This window comes from Dermacentor albipictus, chromosome 1, assembly GCF_038994185.2.
Source record: "Dermacentor albipictus isolate Rhodes 1998 colony chromosome 1, USDA_Dalb.pri_finalv2, whole genome shotgun sequence".
Taxonomy (NCBI): domain Eukaryota; kingdom Metazoa; phylum Arthropoda; class Arachnida; order Ixodida; family Ixodidae; genus Dermacentor; species Dermacentor albipictus.
This window is the reverse complement of record NC_091821.1, coordinates 131,722,401-131,740,979: the sequence shown is the minus strand read 5'-3', so window position 1 is coordinate 131,740,979 and position 18,579 is coordinate 131,722,401. Positions and strand designations below refer to the sequence as shown.

General features: G+C 48.2%; 1 protein-coding gene across 1 annotated transcript in view; it reads left to right on the top strand.

Annotated features, from left to right (window-relative positions):
• The window catches only part of LOC135896142 (uncharacterized), a 243,137-nt gene that overhangs the window by 12,167 nt on the left and 212,391 nt on the right, over window positions 1-18,579 (top strand). The window contains exons 2-3 of the mRNA XM_070525724.1: window positions 3,722-3,909; window positions 7,992-8,150. Of these exons, the coding sequence (XP_070381825.1) occupies window positions 3,787-3,909; window positions 7,992-8,150 (282 nt within the window). The 5' untranslated portion in view covers window positions 3,722-3,786. The remainder of the gene's footprint in view (window positions 1-3,721; window positions 3,910-7,991; window positions 8,151-18,579) is intronic.

The window sequence follows — 18,579 nt, the reverse complement described above, 5'->3', positions numbered from 1 at the left end:
GCTATAAACTTCAGTTCTGACGAATTACCATGCCACTCGCTGTCCACAATGCCCGATATCCAGATCAACGCTGATGGAATAGCTGGGCTAATACAGGCTCTAAAATTATCCTCCTCGGCTGGTTGCGATCAAATCAGCAGCAAATTACTTAAGAACACCAGTTCCCTGTCAAGCGCAATACTTAGCTTACTTTTCCAACAATCAATCAGTACTGGTGAAGTTCCCCACGATTGGAAAAAGGCTCAAATCATTCCCGTCCATAAATCTGGTGATCAAACAAAAGCATGTAACTATCGTCCAATTTCTCTAACCAGTATCCCCTCTAAACTGCTGGAACATATCATAGCAACCAATCTAATGCACTACCTTGAATCAATTAACTTCTTCTATTCATATCAGCATGGTTTTAGAAAACTATTATCCTGCGAAACTCAGCTCTCTGAATTCACCGATGAAATCTTACAACACATGGACAATCACCTACAAATTGACGCCATCTTCTTAGACTTTTCGAAGGCCTTCGACCGCGTCCCTCACAATCACCTACTTGCCAAATTATCTACTCTTGGAATCCCCCCATCACTGATTACTTGGATCGAACATTTCTTAAAAGGACGCGTACAATACACATCCGCTAACTCTCATGACTCACACATTTCTGATGTTACATCCGGTGTCCCCCAGGGAGCAGGCTTATCCCCGCTGTTATTTTTAATCTATGTCAATGACCTGCCATGTAACACAAACACTAGACTGCGTCTTTTTGCTGATGACTGCGTCATCTACAACGCCATCCATAACCCTGGTGATTCCATTGACTTACAAGAAGACATCGACACTATCGTTTCATGGTGTGAAAAATGGCTCATGCCTCTTAACCTTAATAAGTGCCAATGTATGTCCTTTTCACGTAAGCGCAGCGCCACAAACTACGCGTACCACATAAGCTCAACTACAATACCACGAACAGACTGCTATAAGTATCTAGGTGTTCACTTAACATCATCATTATCATGGGTTACTCACATTGAAACAATATGCGCAAACGCCTCGCGCACACTTGGTTTCTTGCGTCGCAATCTGAAATCCGCATCGCCCGCTATAAAAAAACTTGCATATCAGACATACGTTCGGCCGAAACTGGAGTACGCATCATCTATCTGGCACCCCTCGCAAGCATATCTCACCTACGAATTAGAAGCCATTCAGAATCGTGCTGCACGCTTTATCATGTCAAACTACTCAAGTAAAACCAGCATAACTGAACTAAAACGCACACTCGATCTTCCCAGTCTCCAATCACGTCGTATCATCTCGCGTCTCTGCATGCTTCACTCTTACTACTATCACCCAATAGCCAGACACCCTCGACTACAACCCCCGCCTAGAATCTCTCCCCGCCTCAACCACAGCTGTCCAATCGCGCACATTCAATGCCGTACGTCGTCGATGAGGGATTCTTTTTTTCCTAATGCAATAGCGCTGTGGAACACTCTGCCCGACAGTATTGTTTCTTCCGCCGACCACACGACTTTCCGTGAGAAACTAACTATCTACTACACCTAGAATGGTTCGTCTCAAATGCATTTGCTTATTGACCCCTTTTATGTAATTAATTGATAATAATTCGTTCTCACGCATAATATGTTTTTAATAGTATTTATGTACTATATATTTTGTTGTATATTATGGTTTCTTTACAGTGATTTTGATGTTACTACTGCTTGCTCGGTTCCCTCCTGAGCGTTGTTTCCGTTTCTATTCTTCGTCTATCTTTCCTTCCTCTTTTCCCTCTTTAGCGTGATGAGTTCCTCATACTTTGTTTGCCCCCGCCTTATGTAATGCCTCCGGGCCTTTAAGGCTTCAATAAATGAAATGAAATGAAATATGGTTCCGATGTGTGCTTAATCACCCTATGAAACAATTTCAAAATGAGGACAGCCAAGGTGGGTGCCCTAATTTGAAACTCACTGTTAGAAATATTACGAATATAGTTATTGAAATAGCGTGAGCAAGAAGTTGCGTGAGATGCACTTCCTATTGTCAGGATTGGGGGCTCAATCCCTTCGTCCGTGGTCCTTTGCCAAGATTGGAGTACGGCATGAATTCGAAGGTAGCTGGCCCATGCCGTCGTCCAACTTATTTACGCTGAGATCGTTGATGAAGTGAAGAACTGCTTCTCATCGAGAACGAGGAAAAAGGGGTTTATTTACAGAAAATTAACTCAGTCTAACATGACTGTTTGAGAAAAATAGTATTAGTCCAACAGGACTGCATGAGAGAAGTGAACCAGTCTAACATGACTGCTCAAGAGAAGTGCGTCCAACAATCGCACAACCACAGTTTTTATACACTCGATCCGCTGGTCCTACGACGCGGCGGCTGTTCGTTTACACACCACCAACTCGCAGCTGCTCTGAAGACCAGTTTTCAGACACAAAGGCACACACATTCCGAAGCCCAAGCGACGGCGTTGAAGGTGGTGCCGTTCCGGAAAATCGACGCCGCTCGAGGGACGCTCGTTGTTTTGCAACATGCTGAACCGTGAGAGCGCAAAAATAAGACGTTCCCGCGGTAGCTTCTTCAGGCGTGTCAGATCAGCGCCGCGTTGAGGAACTCTGGAATCATTGTCCACACACCAAACTCGTCTTGTCACAATGTCGAAGCGGGCTGGAGGAAGGCGGCGGATTCCAGCGCAAAGGTCGCTTCTTTGAACGCCTCGCAGCTGCAGCGGCGGAGAGCGGGAGGTGCGCGTCTTGCACCCCTTGTCGTAATCGGGTGGCAAGGTGACAATCTTGTTGTGCAACCCGCCGTTCTTTACACTATGCACACAAATCAGATTACAGAGATAGTATTTCGCATGCTGACTTTGCGTCCGCAATTTTTTTTATTCGCCTGAGTTTCCAGGTAGGATAATGTCCAAATGAAACTACACACAAGTATGGAGGCCGATTTCAGGCAGATAGTGCGACAGCGGCTTATTAAATGTGTTGTCCATCGTTCGTACTCTTCAGGTTGGCCACTGCTCAACTTCACTTACCTAAATACACTTTCGCGGACTGCTTTGGTCCCAGCTAACGTCCAAATCACGGTTGGTGGGCATCAGCTGCAGACGCAGGAGGGGAACACTTCGGACACAAGGGCATTGTCTTCATATATTTAAACAAAATTACATTCTGGTGCTTTAGGTGCCGAAACCACGACATGATGGTGAGGTACACGAGTCCTATCGGTGACCCAGGTATACAAGTGATGACTGGCGTAAGGGGGGCTCCGGTCCGATGTCTCCGCGGAAAGTCTTCCTCCATTTGGAAAAAAAATTGTGGGGAAGGGCGCAGACACGCGGGCACCCATGTCCCACCGGGGATAGATTTTCGCGCAATGTAAACAGAGCCGAGGTCAGAGGGAAGGGAAAGAGAAGGAGCTACAGATGGCGATAAAGAGTGAGCATCGCCGTACGCGAGGTCGTTCTCGTGGTCACGACTATGTGCTTGCACCCAGTGGACGGCAGCGTTAACACTGGAGGGTTCCTGCTCACAAACGCGCAGCGTTTTTTCTTGCATGTTTGAGCTGCCTAAAACTGCGTTGATGATGTTAGGCTTCGTTACGGTTAGGCAGGTTGACGGGGACTTGGATCGCATCGTGTACAACCTGCAAGTCAAATGACAACGCTCAAATATAGCGCTGTTTATGGAGCTCTCTCTCTCTCTCTCATTCGCAGACGCGTCGGGCGCCTGTCTTCCAGCAAGGTGCCACTGGCCGTGTGTGGCGGCCGCGGTGGCCACCATGAGCGAGCGGCCGGTGGTGGGCAACGCGGCTCACGGCGGCCGCAAGCCCTGCTCGCGTATCCGCTTCTACAACCTCGGCTACTTCTTCTCCCTCAGCGGACTCATGGCTCTCTGCGAAATAGTGAGTTCCCCGAGGAATGAGGCATCCATTGGCGCAAGCTGCGTGGTATGGCCTCATTGCGGCTTGGGCCGATTCGGCGCAAGTCAGCCCGCCGACGAATAAGTATACGGAACTCGTGCTACAAGGGTGTTCGCACACCCAAGGAGCGGTTGAGGCGACACGGTTACTCTTGACAGGTTACGCGGCTGCAGGTGAGTGCAAGTTACGGTGCACAAACCGCGACCCCGACATGTGCGATCGAATAAACATTTATTGATCTTCAAAAAACAACTTGCACGTAAGGTAAAGAATGATTTGTGATTCGCCGTACGCTAATGTAACTGTACTGCTGCATTCGCTCCAAAGCAAGAAAATACTAAGATTCACTTAGACTCTTAGCCTTTTAACGTGCGAAATTATGTGGAATTTTCTATGCCAGCTTCCGCACCCTTGTCGGCACGTGATATTTAGTAAATAATTGGGGCATCGTATTCATATTACAAGCACACATGACTAAGCGCCGGGATAACCAGGTCGAATGTGAGTCTTCACACATTCTACGCTATGCCTTATTAACAGCTGAGAGCATAGGCGTATCTATCAAGGGGAGGGGGGCAACCCCCTCTCGCACAGACTGTCAGACGTCGAAGCCTAACTGGGCTTTTCCCCGCCCACTTTTGAGGGCGGTCACTGTCGGCTGCAGAGTGGAAAGCACAACAAAGCAACTGCTGTGACGTAGTTCTTCGCAATTGCACCCTCGTGAGTATGTACGTTTTTCAAGCGAGGCTTGTCTTGCCTCACTCATGTCGGTGTCGGTGTAAGTGATGCTGTACGAAAAAACGCAAGCCGCGCGAAAATAAAAAATTGCTTGTCGGGCTGTGGAATCCAGCCAGCGACCTCCCGGTTACAAGCGAGACAACCACGCTAACCGATTCAGACACTGCCAGTTCATCATACTCTGCCTTTAAAGAGGGGTTTTATGTGCGTGAAGAAGTAGGGGCAGCGCAAGGCGCGAGGCCATCACAGGATCCCCTCCCTCTGGAGGAGGCGGGAAAGGGTGTGATCGCGTGTTCGCTCGCCTCGCGCCCACCGTTTTCCGCCAGTGCAGGCCTGACAATCAGATGGTGAGGGCACATTTCGTTCGTTCTGCCGAAGAGCAGCCTGCGTTGAAGGAACGGCAGCGGGAGCGGGCCGCACGTTGTGCATTCGGCCGAAGAACAGGCGGTGTTTGATGAACGCCGCCGCGAAGTCGCTCGAGAAAGGGCTCGTCGTCGACGTGCCGACCTCGCCGGGAGTGAGCGAGAAGCCGAGGCGTTGCGACAACGAAGCGCCGCGGATCCCGAGCTTCGCTTGCACCCCTCTTCACAGGAGTGGAAGGGCGGCCATTTTTTTTATGTATCCTTTGCTTCAGTAGCTAGAACAACTTTTTTATTTAGTGACGGGCAACATGTTTAGTGACTTAAATCAAAGGTTTGCGACATATTAGCGACTTAGAAGTAAGGAAAGTCGCTTCAGAAATGGCCTTCTACGAGGACGCAGTTCATTTTTCAAAAGCTACATATGAACGGCCGAAACTCGCTCTACGAAGCGCAGGCTTCGTGACCATGGTAAAGCAATGGTTGCGTTCACATTAGTAGTCTTCACATTTCGATTGTGCTTCACAGCATAGTGGTCACCACAGACTTTACATTGTGCTCACAATATTGAAATTTTTTTTTCAATTTCTTTACAAACTCGATTTGAATTGGTTTAAATGCTGCGGGTTCTGCGGCATCACTAATAGCATTCGATTTGTGGACGTTTGCAAGCGCAGCAGTATATTATTGTACCAAAACCAATTGGAATAAATTGTATGTTTAGAAAGGCGTAGACATCGGAGCTGCTGATCTCGTTCATGCAAATCTGAGCAAATAACTTACATTGCACACGGCTTTCGGACCAATCAATACTTCACGACGGCTTTCAGGTAGATCAACGGCGGAAACGTGCTGTTTGACTGCACAAAGCTCGAGTAATTGTCATCGCCCTTTTAACAACATGCGGCCAAGTGCGTTCCGCAGAAATTAGGTCTCCTATCACGAACATCGAGAATCAGAAAAACAATGGGGATAATGTGGACTAAGTGCCTTTCCGGGCCAGCAAAGCTAGGGGATCTGTTTATTTTTAATAGTGCTGTATTTGTAACCTCACAATTTCAAGGTAAACGCACATGTTGAGTATTATCATCATTTATGTAAATGTGTTAGTAAAAGTACGCAAAAGCCATCTGCACCTTTCTGGTAGATCCATTGTTTATCCGTCAGCTACTCAGACATTACGTATGGATTAAATATGATAGCGCACGAGCGCAGTCACGTGGTTTTATTTCATATTTCGTGGCGGGCTTTCTTTAAACGCCGAAAAAGATAGCCACGTAGCATGTACGTTGCCACAAAGAATTGGATCGTTCGTTTCTGAACCCCCTCTACAACGCAACGAAACGCGCTTGGCCCTAAAGTGCACATTAAAATTTTGCATAATTCACCTTAGTTAACTAACTAATTAGCCGCCATGTAAAAAAAAATGGCTGTGGCTTAGGTAAGGTTAAGCCCAGGATGCGAAGCATACTAGCCTTTATTTTAGTTGTTGAACCACTGTTTAGCCTGGTGAACTGCTGTTTCTTGCCTATATTTGGTTCGGCTAGACGAAGAAACAACTCATGCGTTACTCTACTTCGCCTTGGACGCCCCGCATTGGACGCGGTGAGCGTCGAGCAACGCAGCGTTCGGCGCGGCAACGAAATGTGCGCCTGAGCAAGCGACGCACGCCTGAGCCTTAGAAACAGCTCGTTTCTAAGGCAACACCGCATTCACTAGAGGCGCTTTTGTACCGCTTTGAAGCATCGTACTCGTGGCTCAGTCGTAGCGTCTCCGTCTCACACTCCGGAGACCCTGGTTCGATTCCCACCCAGCCCATCTTGCAAGAGTTGAGCCCAAGCCACTTCTCCTCTGTCGTGACGTCACGGTGTCACGTGGTATTCAAGGCGACACCGCCGCGCCTGAGGAGCTGGGTTGAGCTCTCGTAATATGCTTCGCATAAAAATACTCTAAGGAGCACCACATGACTGCAAACCATGTGCCGTTGGTTTCATCCAGCTGCGGCTGACCACTTTTGTTTTAAATACTTGGTCTAAGTTACAGGGACGTTATATGCAGAGTGCCCCACCTAATTTTAGCCAAACATTAAAAATATGCAAATGTCACGTAGCTGGACAGAACCAAGGAAATGATGTTTGCCGTCGCTTGGAGATACCCAGATTATTAGTTTTCTCATTGAGCCTAATTAGACAACCAGCCTTAATTAATCAAATTACCAAATATTATAATGAGATGAAAAGTGTCAACGAGAAAATTGCAGAGCTACGTGAAAAACTCCAGATACAGCTTGCTGTTGCTCAATACGTGCTACATAAAAGTGTTCTTCCGAGCGTGAAGGAAGCCCGCGAATACACGCAAAGTGCCTCGAGCGGCCAGCCGCGCGACAATTTGGCGTGCATTTGCGGGCTACTTTCACGCTCGGAAATACACTTTTATATAGCACGTATTGAGCAACAGAAAGCTGTATAGGGAGTTTTTCACTATCGGGACTTTCTGGGGTTCTTTAACGTGCACGTAAATCTAAGTACGCGGGGGTTCTCGCGTTTCGCCCCCATCGTAATGGGGCCGCCGTGACCGGGATTCAATCCCGCGAACTCGTGCGAATATATATATCTATATATCTATATACATATATATATATATATATATATATATATATATATATATATATATATATATATATATATATATATATATATATATATATATATATATATAGTGGCTCAATTTATCTAAGCGCGCCTTGCGCTAGTTTGGATGGATGCTACACTCGTCGTCGTTCTTGATTCCTAGTATGCCTGGAAGCCAAGGGCAGCCGAGTTCATATCTGCCCCTTCTCCCTTGACCACAAAGGCAACGGCGTTATTGGCTCTACGATAATAGCTCGCGATGGCGACCCACCGGTGCCGAAAGCGCGAGAGTGGAATCATCAGGAACGCACTTAATGAACGTTCGCTTTTGTACCAGATCCTGGGAATGGCGATCTATGCGCTTCTCTGGGACTCGGCCAACGAACTGGACAAGTTCCTCGTGACCGTGGCCTTCCTGCAGTGGATGACCGGCCTCTACATACACGCCACGATCGCCTTCTGCGCAACGGGCGCCCGGATACGCGGCCTGCTGCTGGTGAGCCCGTCTACCTTTTGCACACGCGTCGTACATTCCGTCGGGGACAGCCGCGCAGCCCGTTACAAGGCCTGTGACAATGTTTTTTTCCCTCCTTCTAATGAATGATCCGTTCAGCTCCTTGAACTCGATCGTCTTGTTTATCTTTTATAGTTACCTTTAAACTTGTCAGAATTCCTGCTTTATTCTTTTTTTCTTCTTCTTCTGAGCCTTCTTTCTAATAAGCAGGGGAAAAAATTATTTAGGTACTCACTGAATCGATGAGCGTAGAACCCGATGCTCACTTGGCGCTTCTGCACTGTCAGTTTCCAATTCTGTCAAAGCCAAGGCAGCTTGACTCAGTTGCGCGCTCGTGGATGGCTTTTAAACCATGCAGTGACATCCGAAACGACGACTCGTTTGTCCACTCCTGAAACTGGTGAACAAACAAAAAATTCAAATGGAGCACTAAACAGCACAAGCAGCTATATATGAAAGCGTAACGCGCATCACGGGCTTTATTTATTCAAAAGAACCTTGGTATGCTTCTTAACACTAAGTGCGATGTCGCGGGATCAAATCCCGGTCATGGCGACCGCATTTAGATGGGGACGAAATGCAAAAAAAACGCCCGTGTTACAGGTGCACGTTAAAGAACCCCAGGTGTTCAAAATTAATCCGCTGTTCCACCACTACAGCGTGCCTCATAATCAAATCGTGGTTTTGGCACGTAAAACCCCACAATTTTAATGTTTCTCAGCAAATGTATGAAATTAATTTGGTATTAGACTGTATAAGGGAATATCCTCCGGCAAGAAATATTTGAATGCGTTGCGTAAGTTTTGTTTTGTTCGGGAATATCTAACTCAAGGCACAAAGAATAAAAGAAAGTTAAATAAAGGTTTCCAACTCTGCATCGTGCAAGTACTGCAGCACTGTCTTTGCAAACTTGTCCATCCGCCAACGGTCGTAGTTTTCAGGTAGGTCTGGTTTCAGTACAGCATTTGTTAAAATTTTAAGTCTGATCGCCCGCGTTTCAGGACACACCCAAAGCAGGTGTCGAGCATCTGACGTCACAGGAGCCGATCATTTCAGAAACGCTCCTTGAAAGTTTGTTGTCGATCACCAAGCACAGGTGACCGATAGTGTCACCTGTGCTGGCCTCCTAAGAGGTGCTTCCTACGCATTGGTTATCGGCAGTCAATGACTACCTTGCCATCCCTCCACTGTGCTCCCACTCCTTCCTTCCTTGCATGCTGGAGGCTATGTGAGGTAGAGTTAGGGGGTGGGGCGGGGTGGGGTAGGGTGGGGGGGGTGGGGGGGCTGGCCGTTATTTTCATATGCTTCGCCTTTAATCAGTCGCCATGATGCGGTTTTTATCTGGGATTTTGTTAGTAATGGGAACGCCACTACATCAGGTTTTAGCGCTACCGCTGATAAACTCGGAGGTTATCGCTCGGCTTTTTTTAAAATTCCAAAGCTTGCCCTTAGGCATAATACAAAGGATGTTAAAAGTACATGGACAGATTCGACTCGTACAAAAAATCTAGGAGTGAGTGGTGATGTGGTCCATGAATCCAACCTTCAAGGTCGGGTGGGCGGCCAGGCCGAAGGCCTGTTGCCCGGAGGTGGCGGAGACGGCTTAGATGAAGTCCTGGGCACGTCCATAGTAGGTGTGTCACTGTCACATTTTGGATTTCTGTGTTACAAAATGGGCACGATGAGCCGTAAGGACAATGGTACTGTTGTGGCCAGAGAGCGGTCACAGACACGGTGAGCGCGACTCCGACACGTAGCCTCCTTAGCCTAACCTCCTCTCGGCGGGTTAACCCACCAGGGAGGTCTGAATCAGACGGAGGTATAAGAACTCGTGTGGTACGTCGGAGGTTCTCCTTTTCCCGGATCAGTCGTCCATAGGCGTCTTCAGGAAAATGTGGAAGTGGGTATGTTGTAATCTGTGGGTGGGTTGCCATATCTGCTTCAAGGAGACCCGGCAGGGCTGCTCGAGGCACCCACTGGACGCGTATGAGGATATTCGTAGTGGCAGCAAGACGGTGAATGCTATCTGAGAATAGAGTGGACCGAGATACCCTACGTATGTCGTGGATGGCTTGAGTAGAATCTGTGCGATTGATGAGTTGAGAGTATCGAGCATCTTGAACACTAGGTAGCAACGCGGCCAAGGCGTCTCGTATGGCAGCAAGCTCGGCAAGATAGGCCGGTGGTGCAGGATCGGCAACATACGAGCACGTCTGGCCTGCCTCCGGTATCAATGGACACATGAGATCTGAGTGAATCATGGTGCCATTAACACTGTCATCAGTGTATGCTACGAGGGTCGCATCGTCTTGATTATCATCAGTGCGACGAAGACGGGAAACTTGGGCATTCGCCTGGTCAGGAACCGGGCTATACAGGTACGACCATTGTCACTTATCGTCACTTATTGTCGTACTTATTGTACGACCATGTCACCATTATTGTCACTTAGCTGTACCCTCTTCCACGGAGCTACATCGGGTCTCATATATGCTGTATTGTCTATTGCGTGTCCCATGTACCGGGCCAGTGAAGCAGCAGAGCAGAAATTTGATGGCTTTAGGGCGCGCACGCATCGACGTTGGTGCACGAGTTCGTCGATAGCGTACGTTGAGTTGGGACTCGGCCTGTAGGGTTGGCAACGGAGTGAGACGTGGTAGTCCCGTTATGGTCCGCATGGCTTCATTATTAATGGCCTCAAGGCGAGCCCATTGTGCCTTCGTGAGATGATGAATCTGGGCTCTGTAGACGAGTCGTGGTTGCAATACACAACGGACAAGAAGGTGAGCCATGTTGGTGCTCGCTCTGCCAGATTTCTTCGCAATCAGACGTATCAACTGTATCGTTTCTGCGGCCTGTTGCTTTGCATTCTTGACCCATGGTCCCCTAGATCCGGAGGAATCCATTTCAAGGCCGAGTACACGGAGAGTTGAAGCCTTGTGTAGTGGCTGCTGATCCAGAGTTAACTGAAGAGGCTGGAGTGCCAGTAGACGGCGCCCATACTTGTTCGCTACTGACATGTACGTCGTCTTGTCCTTGGAGATTGCAAGCCCTATCTGAGCAGACCAGTTTAAGGCCTCTTGGAGCGCTTGTTCTTGGTGGAAGATTTCAGGATGAGCTGACGAGACAGTGATGTCATCTGCGTACATTATGTACTGTGCGTTATGGATGGTCGCTAGCTTCCAAACTAGTGGAAGGAGAGCAATTTTGAAAAGTACTGCTGCTTGGCCAGCCAGGCGAATGGAGAAGGTGCGAGCGCGCAGGGAATGCTTCGACGAATGTGCAGACACGGCTAGGGAACTGAAGCCAATGGAGAATTCTGACCATTGCTTCGTGACTCACATAGTCGTACGCTCTACGAATATCCATTGCCAGAATGGTGCGAATTCTTCGGGAGCGGCCTCCGATAAGAACCATAGAAGATAGGTACGCAAGGCCATCCTCTGCACCTAGATGAGCACGGAACCTGATTTGGCCAGGATGATACCATGAGTACCGCTCGAGCCACCATGTAATACGTGTCGCGAGCATACGCTCCATCTGTTTGCCTAACGTTGAATTTAGTGCTATTGGGCGCATATGAGCGATATTATCTTGGGGTTTTCCGGGTTTGGGAATAGGGACCACTTTTGCATGCCGCCAAGAATAGGGGATGACTCCTGTAGCCAAAGCTTCGCTTATGGCCTCCAACAGCACTTCGAGAACCTTGCCTTCCGTGTTCTTATAAAGTTCATACGCTATGCCATCCGGTCCTGGTGCCTTGCATGGCTTCGACAGGTCTATTGCCGCTAAAAATTCAGCCATATTGAAGACAGCTTGTATACCTTCGATGTCGGGGAGCGTAGGCGGTGTGCCTGCGTCCGCGGGAAGGCAGTTTTGAAAACGAAAGGAGGCGGTGCTGTGTACAAAGCCGGAAAAAAGGCGTGGGCGACAGTTTCTGCGAATACTGCTGGTGTCTGGCCCGATGCTAACAGAGCGCAGGCTGCGGGTTCTGGAGGGCCCCGACCACGTTCCATTACTCGGAAGGTGCGCCAAATAGAGGCATTGGACGACGAAGGTCCGAGAGAAGAGCACCAGTCAATTTAGTGGCCACGTTCTAAGCGGTGTTCATGATGCCGAGCTACTGCAGTAAGGCGTTGGGCCTCTAATGGAAGGGTATTTGATGCAGGGTCACGTTCTGATGCAAGTTCTGCTTGGCGGCGCGACGCCCAGAGACGCAGAAGTTGCAAATCAGGAGCGGTTCGCGATTCATCAACCCACGACGTACGTTTTGTCTCAACTAATGCAGCCTTAAGACAATGGGATGGGTCTCGCACGGAGTTGGATACGGTGCTTTCTGATACCGCCCTGTATCGAACCCAATCCACCGCTCGACAGCCGGCGGAGGCGGCCTGTGCCGCCCGAAGATAAGCCAAGGTGAATCGGATGATGGTCGCTACCCCAGCAGTCGGGTTCACATGACCACGAGACGGTCGTCCTTCCTAGCCACCAATATAAGTCTGGTGAGTGTGGCGGCGCGCGAGGGTGGTCACGCCGACCAGTAAGCACTGACACATTATTAGGCAGAGTGAATTGGGCGTCCATAAATGTGTCCAGCAAACACGTACCACGCACACTGGAAATAGCCTATCCCCATGTGATGTGGGGCGCCTTAAAATATCCTGCTACCATAATGGGGCAACCAGGATGTTTCTGTTGTAGGTGCGCCAACCAGCCGAGACACAACCGAGCCGCACGACCGCTGTAAGGGCGGACATAGTACGAAACGATGATAACGTCCATGCGTTAGAGACGAACCAATGCGGCCACGACCTCTTGCCATAAAGTACACCACCGTGAAAGATCAACGCGGGTCTGATGAAGCGTGCATCTTACATAAGCTGCAGCCTTTCCTGGAGGGATATCAGGCGTAGCACCCCTACGATCCAACATTGAAGGCAATGAGTATGGAACAAATCTTGAAATGGGTGGCAGGCCGTTGAATTCTTGAAGCAGTAGAGCCCAAGCACGCAGCTTCCGATATCTGAGACGCTGATGCAGCTCTCCGACCTTCCCCGCGATGCCGCGATAGTTCCACTGTAAGATGCCTTCTGGCACACTTGAAGACGTAGCAGCCATCATAGGTTAAGACTGGCCAGTAGAACCGATGTGAGATGGTGGAGCTGTTGAGCGACCAAACGCAAGAGTTCTTGGGGTGAAAGAGGCTTCGACACAGATGCCGGGTTAGCCGTATGAGCAGGACTAGACGTCGACGACGAATACGATGACCGCGCTGCGTCATGACGACGCCGGAGCACTCTACGACGTTCCTTGAGACGTTGGATTTCCTTTTCAAGGGTGGCCAGGTGAACGTCGATCTCGAACTCTTCGTTTGCCGAAGGAAGCGGCATGTTTTCTATTGATTGTGATGCCCGTTGTGGTTGTGAAGTGGGCGACCTAACAGCTGCGCTGTACGCGTAGTGCGCGCCAATGGACGCGCCACTGGTGGCGGCCTTGCGCAGAACACATGGGAGATGAGCCAGCCGCGCGCCGTAGTTTGTTGTGTCGTTGATGCTGCTTCTCTGTCTTATTCACGTTTTCAGAGCAAAATAGGTAACACCCTTCGCATGTGTGGGGTGGCCAAAGTTCCAAGGAATGTCGAAGAAGAATTTTTGCTGCTTGGGGGGCTCAAATACCGGCGAAAACGAGCCGGCGATACGGTTCTAATCATTCCCCGCAAAGCCTCATCAGTGGGAGCAACGGTAGCAATGGATCGTCGCTTCGGCGGGAAATTTCTTGTTCTCATCCTTTCATTTTTCGCGTCGGTGTTTTTTCCCCTCGATCATAGTTAGATGCGTAAGCGGCGAAGTTCATCTGCAGCGCAGCATGCGGTTTAAAGGCATTTCGCTAAAGTTCGGAATGCCGTTTGCCGTTTATATTGTTTTCAGCTTCTTTACCGCGTTGCGCTAGCTAGGCACCACGACTGCACGAGCGCATTGTGTTGTATGCTAAAGCTACTGAAATTTGCAAGAACTGAAATTGTTGGTTTTATGTGGCCCGGTAAATCCTCGCACCACCTCTTGCGCACTTCATGTTTTTACATCTATTTTATGCGTGGCTTCGCACATGTTTAACTGTTGCTAGTTGCTTGATGCATAACTCTTGTTGATTCTTTTGAGCTGCGAGGTTTTCACCCTGCCTCGTTTGTAAAGGGTATAAATCACGCTGTGTCTTATCGGAATGATACCAAGCAAGTGCTTTATTCTTTATAATAATGCAACAGCTTTATTCTTTTCGCACGAAGGCATCTTAGATATTGTAGTTTTTTAAATGTGTTTAAAAATAGTTCGTTCAGGGCGAGAATTGCGAATATTTGCTGCATATGGTATTTTTGTTCCATTTTTCGCTGAAAAGTTTGCGTCCCGTTCGGGAAGTCGCCACACCTCGATACTGTCCGAGCAGACTTAACACGCCGAGTGATTTGTTTGTTTCACAACGTAGTCCCATCTTGCATGTGAATTTTGCACTCAACTGAATTCTTTCTTATTATGCTTACGCCGCAGAGGACTAAACCCGGCCTTGCCGCCAGCACTCATCTACTTTGAGTAGCGCTGCTCTGCCTTTAAATGTGGCACCTCGCTCCCGTAACATTAAAAAAAGTACTGAAAAGTTAGTCAGACTTTATCTTTGTACGCTTCCAAGCAGCTCCCTTGGGGAATTTAAAAGTGCAGAAACATCGGCGTATGCAGCAGAATTGCATCGGCGGTACAGCGCTAACACGCGCTTTTAATAACCCTTGCGTTTAGTGACTTCGTTGACTAGTGTACGCGTTTCCATCAATAAGTTCGCAATTACTCTTCTTGAGGCGACTTGAGGCCGGACGCACCTGGCACGTATGTGGACCATGTTGTCCCAAACACCGGTAAAATCGTGTTCATACCCGCTCCCACAGAGGTCAGCGTCTTCCCTACAGCTGTCACCGCAGAAAAAGCAGTCTGGCACCCGAACAAAGGAGAAATCGCAGCTGCGAACTTCAGCTATCCTTGCTGCAAAACGGTTGTCGTCAGCTACTGCTCCCGCATGTATACTGTTGGAAGCGCCCGCTAAGTGGCCATCAGTGGCGCCTCTATAGGCGGTGAACGAGGCGTATATGTAGGATTGGCAGCATCACTTGTCGTTCTACTTGCTATTGTCGCCTGGCTAGCGTCCTCTTCCAGCGAGGCCAGAACGGCGTAATGGTTGCACACAGCGACTTGTTTCATTGATGGATCTCGAGGGGTGCTTGCTGGCTGTCGCGAATGGCGTTGTCGAGCCTTCTTAGTGGCCTTCAACTTCGTAGGACACGTCGTGGAAGTGATGTCATGATCGGTTTGTTTGGCATAGGCCGCATCTGAACGATGCTGATGGTTCAGCATCCATGGTGCCGTCCTTGGGTGTGTAGGGGCAGGATGATTTCATGTGTCCCTGTCTAAAGTAAGAGTAGCAGTACACAACGGAAGGCTTCAACGGACGCGGTCGCAGTACGCATCCCTTGTAGATAGGCGCCAGTAGTAATTATGAACCGCCAAAGTGGTCCATAAACAATAGAGTTCCAGTAGCGGGGAAAACCAGCAAACGGGGCGAAAATCTGCAGCTACGGAAAAACACGTCCGAACGGAACGAGCGCTGGAAACGCCCCCGTAGCTATTTTTCGCCGAGCACTTTATCGCGACACAGCAAACGTGACGCATTTCTGAAGAAAAGCTCGCTCGACTTTTACTTGAGTTCGTGTGTAGGTGTATTTTGAATGCTCCCACACATGAAGCAGGGACGAACTCGCGCTAAAATTTCTGGAGCTGACAGCAGCACCGTTAAACACATCATAGAGAGCGGAAAGCGTTTTTCTGGAATGTGTAGCAGTTTTCAGGCGCGCCTTTCGTAGCTGATGTAAGCGCAAATGTGTTGCTTTAGCCGATAACTGTCCGTTTTTCGTACGCGGGTGTACAGCTGCACGCTTGAACATTGGATCGCGTGCCCTTCTCGGCTCGCCACGGCCTGTGTACTTGGTCTGACTGTGAGCATCGACAAGCGATAACGCCTCTTTCCATAGTTTCAAACGACATCTCATTTTCGCGGAAGCCCATGCATCTGGTGGCGTGAACGGCTTCATGGACGCCCCGCAGTGCACTGTATACGTAAGGATATCTGACGGCGCTCGGCGTATTACGGCACTCGATGTAGAACTTTCATTTCGATGTCTTCGTATATGCAGCCAACGATTCCACAGCTAGGCGTGTTGTAAGTTCGCATTAATCTCAAGCACCACGGCTGTTGAAGTGCACTCCACTGAACTCGCATCTAGCTTGTTCTGCTGAACCGCAACAAGACAAACGCGGTGTCGAACAAAACCATAACTGAACCGAAAATTGGAGCTGAACTAGAAACGATACGGAACCGTTATTTACCCGTTATCTTGGAACCAAACCCCGAACCGAAACTTATAGTAGCAACCGTTCCGAACTACTTCAACAAAAGGTTCAAATGTTCTGTGGACCCTCTTCTATGGTATCTAAGAGGGAAAACGTTGGAAAATGACTTCTAAGGTCTCCCGTCATCGGTATACAATTCCCACGCTGAAGCAAGACACAACTAACTTGAAATAACCTCAACCCAGTTCTGACACTCTTCATGTTGTTAATTTTTGAGCAACCAAGGCTGCCCTCGATGCAATGAAAAATGTGCAGCACCCGTAAGGCGCCCGCATCTTGCTGCAGAAAAGGGACCGGAACAATTCTATTGAACTTTCTGTTATATTTTAATGGTGTACGCGGTCGGCTGAGCTGCATTTGTAGTCTGACTACTCACGAGAAATCTATAACTTTGAAAATTTTGACGTTTATTTCGGTTTTGCTTGGCGTCACGTGTGACGTCACAATGTTTCATATCATGAGAAGACAACAAAGACACCAAGGAAGACATGGGAAATTACCCGTCCTTACTAACTGAATTAAAGAAATGGCAAATTAATAGCAATAGAAGTGGATGAAAAAACTTCCCGCAGGTGGGGAACGATCCCACGTCTTCGGATTACGCATGCGATGCGTATGCTGAAAACCCAATAGTGCAAATTGAAATCGCGGGATCTCTCACACATGATGCACACGCTATTGCTAACGCTTTCAATGCCCATTTCCAATCTGTGTTCACATGCTCTTCCCGTCTAAGTGACGCTTCGTTTGCATCTGATTCAGTGATGCCTGCTGTCGTTATAACTGAGCCAGGTGTACTGGGGAACCTGTTCTTTAACACTGACACACACACACACGCAAAAAAAAAAGAAAGACGCCCGGTCCCGATGATATTTCCAATGAGTTTCTAAAACGATGTGCTGCCCAATTATCTCCATTCTTACACAAAATTTTTAGGGTGTCGCTTCAAGCAGCTGCATTACCTTCAGACTGGCTCGTTGCAAAAGTAATCCCCATTCATGAAGGTGGCAATAGGTTGTACATAGACACATACCGACCGATTTCTCTAACAAGCTGCTGCTGCAAATTAATGGAGCACATTATTAACAAATCCATTATTAGTTACTGAGAAAGCAATAACCTCATATACCCTCAACAGCATGGTTTTAGGAAGGTCCTTTCCACGATAACACAGCTATTGGAAATTTCTCATGACTTCGCAGAGGCAATCAATTCTGGACTTCAAGGAGACGCCATATCCGTAGATTTCTCCAAAGCCCTCGATCGCGTACCTCACTGTGAACTGATTGAAAAACTTAAATTAATTGGCATTGAATCTCACACTCTTGCATAGATAGCGTCTTATCTCTCATTCAGATCACAACATGTATCGGTAAACAATGCTGAGTCTAAGAGCCTTGAGGTTCTTCCTGGTGTGTCACAGGGGTCCGTGCTCGGGCCATTGCTTTTTCTTGTGTACATCAACGACATCCCATCATGTGTTGAGCCTAACGCAACAGTATGTCCTTTCGCAGATGATTGTGTTGTCTACACAACTGTTCGGTCCGTGGACGATCAAATTAAACGCCTCACTAAACAGCATTGCAAATTGGTGTGAAAGGTGGGGAATGAAATTCAACATCAGTAAAACAGCATGCATCGCTTTTACACATAGAAAGGTACCTGACATATTCACTTACTCTATGAGGGGCACAGCAATAATAAGGACAGATATTGTAAAACATTTTGGGTGTGACATTCATAAGCTCGCTCAAATGGGACACTTAATTCACACGCGTAAAGGCATTCCGCCAACTTAATTTCTTGCGTCGGAAGTTGGCTACAGCACCATCCCATGTCAAATTAACTGCGTATAAAACCCTCGTTCAGCCAATACTTGAGTATGCCAGTATTGTATGGTCCCCGCACCAGTCTTACCTCATTGATAAACTAGATAGAATACAGCGCATGGTACTCCGTTTTAT